Source organism: Scyliorhinus torazame, chromosome 15, assembly GCF_047496885.1.
Source record: "Scyliorhinus torazame isolate Kashiwa2021f chromosome 15, sScyTor2.1, whole genome shotgun sequence".
NCBI classification, from domain to species: Eukaryota; Metazoa; Chordata; class Chondrichthyes; order Carcharhiniformes; family Scyliorhinidae; genus Scyliorhinus; species Scyliorhinus torazame.
Window position 1 is genome coordinate 126,011,846 of NC_092721.1, and position 12,408 is coordinate 126,024,253.

The 12,408-nt window shown below is 44.1% G+C and overlaps 1 protein-coding gene across 1 annotated transcript in view; it reads left to right on the forward strand.

The window, feature by feature from the left end:
* Nucleotides 1–4,316: 4,316 nt before the first annotated feature.
* Nucleotides 4,317–12,408, forward strand: part of LOC140391800 (GRIP and coiled-coil domain-containing protein 2) — a 103,801-nt gene continuing 95,709 nt past the window's right edge. The window contains exons 1-2 of the mRNA XM_072476684.1: nucleotides 4,317–4,498; nucleotides 11,972–12,028. Coding sequence (XP_072332785.1) covers nucleotides 4,493–4,498; nucleotides 11,972–12,028 — 63 coding nt within the window. The 5' untranslated portion in view covers nucleotides 4,317–4,492. The remainder of the gene's footprint in view (nucleotides 4,499–11,971; nucleotides 12,029–12,408) is intronic.

Here is a 12,408-nt window from a genome sequence, read left to right on the forward strand (position 1 = left end):
TGACGAGTCAGGGGTGTCCCCTGTCCTCCCTGCTCTTCGCACTGGCGATTGAACCCCTGGCTATGGCACTGAGAGAGTTGAGGAACTGGAGGGGATTGGTGCGGGGTGGGGAGGAGCATAGGGTGTCGCTTTATGCGGACGACCTGCTGCTGTATGTGGCGGACCCGGTGGGAGGAATGCCAGAGGTAATGAGGATCCTCAGGGAATTTGGGGACTTTTCGGGGTACAAGCTCAATATGGGGAAGAGCGAGCTGTTCGTAGTTCAGCTAGGGGACCAGGAGAGGGGGATTGCCGAGCTCCCACTAAAAAGGGTGGAGATGTGCAGGTTAGCTGGGGTTACGAGGTTACAGCTGGAGTGATTCTATCAACAAGATGCACTGCATCAACTCGTGTAGGCTTCTTCAAAAGCACCTTTCAAAACCTGCAACCTCTGCCACCTAATACAGCACAGGCAGCAGATGTATGGGAACATTATCACCTGCAAGTTCCCCTCCAAACTACATACCATCTTGGAAATGTATTGTTGTTCCTTCAGTGTCAAAATCCTGGAACTCCTTTCCTAACAGATGGTGGGTGTACCCACACCACATGGGCTCCATCAGTTCAAGTAGTTAGCTCATTATCACCCGAAAGGGCAATTAAGAGGTGGGCAATAAATGCCGGCTTAGCCAGTAATGCCCACATCCCGTGAAAGAATTTTTATAAATGCCCCAAATATGGACCGGAGTTCCAGAAGGACATTGGCATTTCCTTCAATCAAGCACCTTGCAGCAATTTCCCCCTACATATAAGCTTTTGTCTTTCTTCTTGATATTAATTCACAAGGTCAAGATCGGTGGGAGGTTCAGAGGCCGAGCACCTCTAAAAACCATGTGTAAGATTCACAGCAAAGAAAGAGGAAAAAGGAGAAATTTTCCAGCTTGGAAGCTGAAATATCAAGTCAATGTACCCTGGCATGAACATTGACCTACATTCCATCACGCAAGACAGCATTCATTGACCGTGCGCTATGAAAGTTTAATGTCAATATTGCCACCCTACAGGAAAGGCAGATTAGATGTCATCAGCTCAATACAGGAGGCTAACAACACCTTCAGTTGGCATATCAAGAACCCACAACACCATGAGAATGATGTAATATTTGCAGTTAGCAACAAATCGACATGGTCAATTGAGCCACCATTATCTCTCTCCGTATCAATCATCATATTCTGTCAATATCACCTACACTTATGCAGGAGCCTTGAATTCCAACATTGCAACAAAGATCAATTCCATAACAATAAATGCAGAATGCTGTGGATGCTGGAACCTGAAATAAAATGCTGAAAAAGCTCAGCAGATCTGACAGCATCTGCAGAGAGAAAACAGGGTTGACGTTTTGAGTCGGCATGACACTTCTTCAGAACTAAAGAGAGGGGAAAATGTGTTGGATTGTGTACTGTTTAAGAGGGGATGGTGCTGCTTGAACAGTGATTAGTGGGATCTGGGAGAGATTGCAACTAAAATGTAGCAAAACTTAAGAACAAGTGGCAGATAGCCTGGTGGGGAAGCAGGCGAAACAAAAAATATTTGGGATATAAGAAAGGTTAAGTTGGAGAAGAAAGGTCACAGTCAAAAGTGATTGAACTCAATGTTGAGTCCAGAGGGCTGTAATGTGCCTAATCAGAAGAGGTGCTGATCCTCCAATTTGCATTGGGCCTCACTGTAGTATTGCAGTAGGCCACGGACAGACATGTGGACATAAGAGCAAGATGCTGGATTAAAATAGCAAACAACAGGAAGGTTGGGGTCATGTTTGCGGGGGAGGCTGAGCGAAGGTGCTCTGCAAAACTCGCCCAGTCTATGTTTAGTTTCCCCAATGCAGAGGAGACCACATTGGGAGCAGCCGTTACAGTAGACCAAATTCAAGGAGATGCAAGTGAAATGTTGCTTCACCTGAAAGGAGTGTTTGGAGCCTTTAATGGTGAGAAGGGAGGAAGTAGCAGGGTAGTTGTTGCAACTTCTGAGATTGCAAGGGAAGGCGCTGTGAGAAGTGGATGAGTAGTTGGATGTGATGGAGGAGTGGTCCCTGCGGATTGATGATGGGACTGGGGGGGGATGTGTTTTGTGGAGGCATCATACTGTTGGTGGAAATGGTGGAGGATGATCCTTTGAATGCAGTGGCTGGTAAAGAGGAAAGTGAGGACAAGGGGGATCCTATCATGGGTCTGGGAGGGACGGGAAGAGGTGAGGGCAGAGTTGCAGGTAATGGGTTGAACCCGGTTGAGTGCCCTGTTACCACGGGGCAGGTGCGGTGGGGATGACATCAGCTAAGGAAAAAGGCAGACATGTCAGAAGCAGCATTTTCAAAAGTGGCATCATTAGAAGAGATGCGACAGAGAGGGAGGAACTATGAGAATGGATGGAGACCTTACAGGATGCAGGAGAACTCTGGTGGAGGTAGCTATGGAAGTCAGTGGGCTTGTAATGATTATTTGTGGTCAGTCTATCACCGGAAATGGAAACAGCGAGGTCAAGGAAGAGAAGTGTTGGAGATGGACCATGTAATGGTGACAGAGGAGTGGAAATTGAAAGTAAAATCATTAGAATTTTCCAGATCCAGACAAGATCATGAAGCGGCACCAATCTTCTATTCTTGGGCAGTCCCTCAGGGTCGAGGGTGTCTTGCTTCCACTCCCACGGGGAGATGGGTTCTGTGGTGGCTGAAAAGTCCAATCCTGGATCCAGTCTGCCACAGGTTTGGCAGGGGGTACTTGATGAGGTGGGTAGGTGGGACACTCTGTATTCCGTGCTCTCCTTCCGTTGTTTACGCTTGGCCTCTGCGTGCTCCAGCTTACGACGCTCGAGGCGATTAATGCCTTTGCAGATGTCTTTTTCTCCAGCTTGTGCGTTTGAATGCAAGCAATTCCCACGTGTCAATGGGAATGTTGCATTTATTTAGGGAGGCTTTCAGAGTGTCCCTGTAGCATTTCCTCTGCCCTCCTAGTGATCATTGCGGAGCTCAGGGTAGAGCACATGTTTAGGGAGTCTTCTGTCGCAGATGTGGGCATTGTGGCCGACCCATTGCAGCTTGTCGAGCATGACCAGTGCCTCAATACTGGGGATATTGGCCTGGGAGAGGACGCTCACTTTGGTACGCCTAGCCTGCCAGTGGATTTGCAGGATTTTGCAGAGGCAGTGTTGGTGATATTGCTCCAAGGGTTTGAGGTGTCTGCTGTACATTGTCCATGTTTTTGATGCACACAGGAGGGCAGGGACCACAGCTGTTCTGTCGACCATGAGCTTCGTGCTGGATTTGAGGTCTTGTTTTTCGAATACTCTGTTCTTCGGGCATCCAAAGACTGCACTGACGCATTGGAGTCGATGTTGGATTTCGTCATCAATGTCTGCTCACACCAAGAGGAGGCTCCTGAGGTATGGGAAACAATCCACATTGTCCAAGGGCTCGCGGTGGATCTTGATGATTGGAGGGCAGTGTTGTGGCAGGAGCAGGCTGGTAGAGAACCTTTGTTTTCCGGATGTTCAGTCTGAGGCCCATTTCTCATATGCCTCAGTGAATACATAAAAGAATTTACATGCAGAAAGAGGCCATTCGCCCCATCGGGTCTGCACTGGCCCTTGGAAAAAGCACCCTATTTAAGCTCCCCACCCTATCCCAAGAACCCAGTAACCCCTTAACCTTTTTGGACACTAAGGGCAATTTGCATGGCCAAACCACCTAACCTGCGCATCTTTGGACTGTGGGAGGAAACCGGAGTACCCGGAGGAAACCCGTGCAGACTCCCCACAAACAGTGACCCAAGCCGGGAATCGAACCTGGGACCCTGGAGCTGTGAAGCAACTGTGATAACCACTGTGCTAAACATGCCGCCCATAACAAATGTTCCACATAATCCACAAAGACAGGCATAACTGGGGCCCATGCGGTTATCCATATCCAAACCTTTCGCTCTCATACAGATGCTGCCAGACTTGCGTTGTTTTTTGTCTCAATTCTATGGCTCTCCAGAAGGTTGGGAGGCACATTCCACCCAGAACAATTACATATGAACGAAGGTGGAATGGAATTGATGGCCTTCCCTTACTGTGGAATTGACATTTTCTGGTGGTGGCCAAAGCACCACAGTGTCATGATATTCAGGTAAACATCATAGCACAATACTTCCAAACACTGGACTGATCAGAATTCAGGCATCAGAAAAAATGAGGAGGCTCCAGTCCAGAAAGCAGGCCCGTCGCCATGGTAATCTTCATTTCCGGTAGGGGACGTCAGCAGGAACACGAGACCGGAACAGGCGGGGCCTGGATTGAAGGCCGGGGCTGAGGGGCGCGAAGGCGGTGATTGGAGGCCGGGGCCGAGGAGCCAATAGGCCAGAGCCGGTGATTGGAGGTCGAGGCCAGAGGGGGGTGATTGGAAGGAAGTCGCTGTCGATGTGCTTGTTTTGCACAGTTGGTTTGATTGCAGTGAGAAGACCGGAGCACTGAGAGGATGGAGGTAAGTGGAATGGATGGTGTTACTGGGCCCGGACTCTACCTGAACGGTGTGAAATGGAAGCTTTTGGGCGAGAGAGAGTAGCGATAATTCATTCAGTTATTTATGATTAAATTACCTCCCAGTAAAGGCTTTGACTGAGAATAAGCGGAAAAACAAAACATCACTTATCGATACGGTTCATCTGCCCTGATGAACTTCTTTATCATGGTCATTAAACCTAGTTTCTAAAGCTGCCGTGTAACAAAGTAAGCTGAAACATTAATCGCGAGTAAATATTTAATTTGTCGTGGTTATTCGCTGTGCCAGCACCAAGCAGGATGTTTACAAAGCAAACCCTGGCCAGCTATCAGATGTCTCATTTACAGTCATCTTTATTCGATATCACTGGATGGTATCACTATCTTTCGCGGTACCAGGGTCGTTTCTCAAGGTAGTTCATCGCCTATAGTAGCAAACTCCAGAGGCTGAAGTTACCATTCTGACCTATAGGCATTCAGCACACGTCAACAGAGCAGACTACCTTTTACTTCCTGTTCAGTTTGTATTTCCTGAGTCAATAAATAATAAACTGAAAAATTCATTGTATCTAACGGGTTACAAATACGTTTTGTTGGTGTTGTGGAAACTGCTCCTGCAATATAAACAACAAATCCCACGGCTACAGGGATGTAGGGTGATTCTGCAATATAAATCAAGCAGTAAGGTTTTTGTTGCGCATTACAGCTTATCTCATGTAAAATTCTCCATTTACGTTATAAAATAAAGAGAGAATGTACTTACATTTACATGGCACAGCACCATAGCTAGCTAATTATCGATTAGAAAAGCAAATTACTGCAGACACAGTAATCTGAAACAAAAGCAGAAAATGCTGAAAAATCTCACCAGGTCTGACAGCATCTGTGGAGAGAGAAGGGAGCTAACGTTTTGAGTCTGGATGACTCTTCATCTGAGCTAAATAGGACTGGAAATAGGGTGAGATTTATACTGTTGTGAGGGAGGGGGTGTGGGGGCTGAGCAGTAGGGATGGATAGAGGGCCAGCGATAGATGGATGCTGGGGAGAGTTTGACAAAGGTGTTGGGGGATATCAACCATGTCAGCAAATGCTGTCACCAGCTTGGTGTTGCTTGAGAAAAGAAGGTTATGACACTGGGAGAACTCCTTTCACTCCTATCACTACTGTTTTTATATGAAGGGTGAGTCTTAGAATGGGCTGTCTTCTTTGGTTTTGAAGTAACATTGACCAACTTCACTCCAGTCTCAGTTCTGCAATGCAAAATGTCCTGACTGCATTCCCCCATGAAATTCCAGTGTGGTTTACACTGGTTTTTACGTTTTTACCAGTACTGATGAGATACGGCTGACCGGGTATTTCCTGCGGTGATCATAAGCAAGTTGCCCTCCACAGAAGAAAACAAGAGTTCTTTCCCAGCGGCATTGTTGTTGAGAGAAGATGCTGACACAGCTGTCTCCTCTGGATTGAGACAAAGGTGTCAGCTCTGGACGTGGCATTCCAATCGATCCAGGCCTCTGGCATTGATGCCTGCATCATCAGTGTTATGTCATTGGAATAGATGAGCGTCCAGGAGTTGGTACAGGTCATATCCACCACAAACATACTGAAAAGGGCCAATGGGAGAACCAACCAATGTGGCAGACCAATATTGAATGTTTAAGTTGGTTTTGTCACCCAGATAGTGCAGAATTTATGATTCCTCATTAGGGTGTTGGTAAGTGTAAGGTTACAGCATATAATAATGATAGGTGAAAGCTTCAGTACCAGGCCATTGCACTGTTGTATGCCAATGACTAGTTTCAGTCTCAACTGCTGCTGGAATCCTGCTTCACTGTTGATAATGAGTGCAAGGATCTGGCCTGAGTAGCTTTTTCCTTTTGCCCTTCACAAAATGTAATGGGAATTTGTACGTCACCTGGAAAGGTAGATGCGGCTTAATATCTCATCTGAAAGGTGGCACCTCTTACAATGCAGCACACCTTTAGTTGTATCTCCAGTGTTCGTCTAGATTACATAATCAAATCCTAGAGTGAGGGGAACTCTAATCTTTTGATTCTGCTGAGAGTGTTGACAAATGAGCCAAACTATTGATAGATGTGAAAACAGTGCAAAATGATCTAGTTCTTTGTGTTTTGAATCTGTTCTATTTATTTAAAAAATGTTGGAACAGCAATGTCGAAATCAAATGACAACAGTGGCAGCCTTTTCTGTCACCATCTACATTTTACAATACACAGTAAAATGGGGCAATGGAGGTGAATGTATGTGACTTAAGTTGGCTGATGTGTAACGTCGTCTTTTGTACTTTTTTTACAAGTGAATAAAGCAAGTTATGGCAGTCTCAGTCAGGGAAAAGTCGATCTACTATTGTTTTGGACAAATTTCAAAAGTATCTTTTACATTTTGTGAGAAAGTTCAATCTTTTGCTAGAACACCACTCAGATATGTAGCATATAAATAGTTAATATCTATAACCTGAGAAGTTCCTGTATCAACTAAGATAGCATGATATTTTTCATGATAACCCTTGAGCATGTATTTCAAAGATTGCATTATATAAAGTACTTTCTTGTAACTAATGCCAAGGTATGTTTTGGAGCTGCCTAACCAACTTCAGGATGTAGGGTAAGGATTAATAGTTAGATGTTGTTTAATTTGGATGAATGCACAAAGTGCTATACTTGTATACTAGCAGGTGTTTGACAAGGCATAGTACAGTCTTCAGTTACTTTTACTGCTTTAACTAAACAAAATACTGAAAATCATATCGAAGGGGAAAATGTTGCTACAGCAACGATCATTTAAATTTATTCTGCCGGAGTTGAATTGTACAGATTTGCTCATGTATCTGTTGTAAAAGGAAGCAGAAAATTACTTTGAATTGCTTTTCTACAGGTTTTCATATCCTACAGCATGATTCTATGAAATAACTAACGGCCAATAGAGAATTAAAGGTGCTATATTTAAATGCACGCAGTGTATGGAACAAGGTAGATGAGCTTGTGGCCCAGATTGTGACTGGCAGGTATGATGTGGTAGGCATCACAGAGACGTGGCTGCAGGGGGTTCAGGACTGGCATTTAAACATCCAGGGATTCACAACCTATCAAAAAGACAGAGAGGGGGCAGGGTTGCCTTGTTAATTAGGAATTAAATTAAATCAATAGCACTAAACGACATGGGGTCAGATGATGTGGAGTCTGTGTGGGTAGAGGTGAAGAACCACAAAGACAAAAAACCCATAATGGGAGTTATGTACAGGCCTCCTAACAGTGGTCAGGACCAGGGGCACAAACTGCACCACAAAATAGAAAGTGCATGTCAGAAAGGCAAGGTCACAGTGATCATGGGGGACTTCAATATGCAGATGGACTGGGTACATAATGCTGCCAGTGGACCAAAGGAAAGGGAATTCATTGAATGTTTCCAGGAGGGCTTTTTGGAACAGCTTGTGATGGAGCCCACGAGGGGACAGGCCATTCTGGACGTAGTGTTATGTAATGAGCCAGACTTGATTAAAGATCTTAAAGTAAGGGAACACTTTGGAGGCAGTGATCATAATATGGTAGAATTCAATCTGCAATTTGAAAGAAAGAAGGTAGAATCAGATGTAAAGGTGTTACAGTTAAATAAAGGTAACTACAGGGGCATGAGGGAGGAACTGACGAAAATCGACTGGGAGCAGAGCCTAGTGGGAAAGACAGTAGAACAGCAATGGCAGGAGTTTCTGGGAGTAATTGAGGACACAGTACAGAGGTTCATCCCAAAGAAAAGAAAGGTTATCAGAGGGGGGATTAGGCAGCCGTGGCTGACAAAGGAAGTTAGGGAATGCATCAAAGCAAAAGAGAAAGCCTATAATGTGGCAAAGAGTAGTGGGAAGTCAGAAGATTGGGAAGGCTACAAAAACAAACAGAGGATAACAAAGAGAGAAATAAGGAAAGAGAGGATCAAATATGAAGGTAGGCTAGCCAGTAACATTAGGAATGATAGTAAAAGTTTCTTTAAATACATTAAAAACAAACGGGAGGCAAAAGTAGACATTGGGCCGCTCCAAAATGACGCTGGTAATCTAGTGATGGGAGACTAGGAAATAGCTGAGGAACTAAATAAGTACTTTGCGTCAGTCTTCACAGTAGAAGACATGTGTAATATCCCAACAATTCAGGAGAGTCAGGGGGCAGAGTTGAATATGGTAGCCATCACAAAGGAGAAAGTACTAGAGAAACTAAGAGGTCTAAAAATTGCTAAACCTCCGGGCCCAGATGGGCTACATCCTAGAGTTCTAAAGGAGATAGCTGAAGAAATAGTGGCGGCGTTAGTTATGATCTTTCAAAAGTCACTAGAGTCAGGGAAAGTCCCAGAGGATTGGAAAATCGCTGTTGTAACCCCTCTGTTCAAGAAGGGAACAAGGAAAAAGATGGAAAATTATAGGCCAATTAGCCTAACCTCGGTTGTTGGCAAGATTCTAGAATCCATTGTTAAGGATGAGACTTCTAAATTCTTGGAAGTGCAGGGCCGGATTAGGACAAGTCAGCATGGATTTAGTAAGGGGAGGTCGTGCCTGACAAACCTGTTAGAGTTCTTTGAAGAGATAACAAATAGGTTAGACCAAGGAGAGCCAATGGATGTTATCTATCTTGACTTCCAAAAGGCCTTTGATAAGGTGCCTCACGGGAGACTGCTGAGTAAAATAAGGGCCCATGGTATTCGAGGCAAGGTACTAACATGGATTGACGATTGGCTGTCAGGCAGAAGGCAGAGAGTTGGGATAAAAGGTTCTTTTTCGGAATGCGGTGACGAGTGGTGTCCCGCAGGGTTCAGTGTTGGGGCCACAGCTGTTCTCTTTATATATTAACGATCTAGATGACGGGACTGGGGGCATTCTGGCTAAGTTTGCTGATGATGCAAAGATAGGTGGAGGGGCAGGTAGTATGGAGGAGGTGGGGAGGCTGCAGAATGATTTAGACAGTTTAGGAGAGTGGTCCAAGAAATGGCTGATGAAATTCAACGTGGGCAAGTGTGAGGTCTTGCACTTTGGAAAAAAGAATAGAGGCGTAGACTATTTTCTAAACGGTGACAAAATTCATAATGCTGAAGTGCAAAGGGACTAGGGAGTCCTAGTCCAGGATTCTCTAAAGGTAAACTTGCAGGTTGAGTCCGTAATTAAGAAAGCAAATGCAATGTTGTCATTTATCTCAAGAGGCTTGGAATATAAAAGCAGGGATGTACTTCTGAAGCTTTATAAAGCATTAGTTAGGCCCCATTTAGAATACTGTGAGCAATTTTGGGCCCCACACCTCAGGAAGGACATACTGGCACTGGAGCGGGTCCAGCGGAGATTCACACGGATGATCCCAGGAATGGTAGGCCTAACATACGATGAACGTCTGAGGATCCTGGGATTATATTCATTGGAGTTTAGGAGATTGAGGGGAGATCTAATAGAAACTTACAAGATAATGAATGGCTTAGATAGGGTGGACGTAGGCAAGTTGTTTCCATTAGCAGGGGAGACTAGGACCTGGGGGCACAGCCTTAGAATAAAAGGGAGTCACTTTAGAACCAAGATGAGGAGAAATTTCTTCAGCCAGAGAGTGGTGGGTCTGTGAAATTCATTACCACAGAGGGCGGTGGAGGCCGGGACGTTGAGTGTCTTTAAGACAGAAGTTGATAAATTCTTGATTTCTCAAGGAATTAAGGGCTATGGAGAGAGAGCGGGTAAATGGAGTTGAAAACCGCCATGATTGAATGGTGGAGTGGACTCGATGGGCCGAATGGCCTTCCGCTCCTATGTCTTATGGTCTTATCCTTTGCTGTTATTCATAGAATCATAACTCCTACAATGCAGAAGGAGACCATCCTGCCCATCGAGTCTACACTGACCCTCTGAAAGAGCACCCTACCTAGGCCCACACCCCACCCTATCCCTGTAACCCCACCTAAACATTTGGACACTAAGGGACAATTTAGAATGGCCAATCCACCTTACCTATACATCTTTGGACGTGAGAGGAAACTGGAACTTCCAGAGGAAACCCATGCAGACATGGGGAGAATGTGGAAACTTGATGCAGTCACCCAAGGTTGGAATTGAACCAACCTGGCCCATGGTGGATTTTAAATTTCCATTGCCATGGGGTGGATATGCTGCAAAAAGATCCCACTGTTGCATGGAGGACTTTTAAATATTACTTTATTGTGTCTGATATATGCTACATCACCATTCTTGCGAATTTCAAAAATAAATCACTAAAACTCTCCACAGGTAGAAATTCAGTTTTCCTGATAGTTAAGTGCGCACTCTCCATTTATCCAAGTAAAAGTATCTTTTAGTCACAGAAAAAGAACATGGGTCAAGGCTTAAGGATCGCAAATCTGCATAGTGTTGAGTTATAAAGCACCAGGTTGCATAGAAACATTAGGAGATAGGGTGAATTGACTTTTTGTTAGAATGTTGAGTTGTTTTGCTTTACATGTGTGGCTTGTCTTAGCTGTTGTGGTGCAATTTGTCACAGTTGTCAAAATGTGAGCGGCTTTTTCAGAGCAGGTTGTTAGATGTGGATTGGCCTGAAGCCTCCTCAGTAAGATAAAAACTTTTACTAAAATATGATCCTTTTTTAGCTTTGTAATTACTGAGCATCAACCAGGCAGGGAAAACTTCAAGGAAAAGCTGCAAAATTGTAATAATTGTAACTGCATTAACACAGTGTGGCAGAGTATACGCTCTTCAATTGATTTAGAGTATCGTGAATTGTGCCAGTTGCTGTGGACAATTTACCACAGCTGTCATAATGTGAGCAGAGTTTTCAGAATGGGTTGTTGGATACGAATTGGCCTGAAGCCTCCTGAGATGGAAGCTAATAAAATTTCATTTTCCAGCTTTTTAGTTACAGGGCATCGGTGAAGCAGGAAAAAGCCTTGAGGAAAAGCTGCATAATTGTAATAAAGTTGGGTTAACACAGTGTGACATGTGGGTATGCATTCTGCTGAATGCCCTTTTAGTATAAAATGTGTTGCTTGATTTGTTAAAATTAATTTCTCCACTGTATTGTTTAAGTTGAGTAGAACTATAGTTTGGCTAGTTGATTTTGGTAATGAAGTGTATAATTATTATTAAAGCATCATAGAATCATGGAACTTGCAGTGCTGAAGGAGGATATTCAGCCCATCAAGTCTGCACCGGCCCTTGGAAAGAGCACCCTTGCAGCCGAGTATGAGGCCATTGTGCTGAACCAGCCCCAAGAAACCCCTAAACCAGCATTGTGATTAGTTGGAATAAGAAATGTGATATTTAAATGCTGAATTTGAACTTTAGTTGAGGATTTCCCAGTTATCTGTTAGAGGTGCAAAAATGAGGTATTGACTACATATGGTTGTGATTATTGTGACTATTGGTGCCATATTAAAACACTGCAACCAACTTCTAAATTGTAACGCTTCTGTTTTTGTTTAACAGGAGAGCAGCCAGGATGGCGTGCCTTCACCAGCAACCCCTGGAACAGGAAAATCTAAGGTTTGAAAGAAAAATATATTCTTAAATGTTAACTTGTTACAATACCCATCACTGATAACTTAAAAAAGATTTGAATTCCCAATGACCGACTTAAAGGAGTCACATGAAAAGTTTTAAATCTTTTACTGCAACAAACAAATTAAAATCAATATCAACTGACCATTACTTAGTAGGCAGCTAATACTTTCAACTACAGAACACATAATCCTTAACACGACAGATAACCCCATGCTACATACATAAATAAGTTAAATCACATTCTCTGCAGAATTGCAGTCTTTGCAGTAAACAGTCCAAAGTCACTCCCAGCTTCCCATGAGTTCACGTCTGTTTCGCTGAGTCGTAATGTCCAATGATCAGCAGGGCCTTGTTCCTCCGAC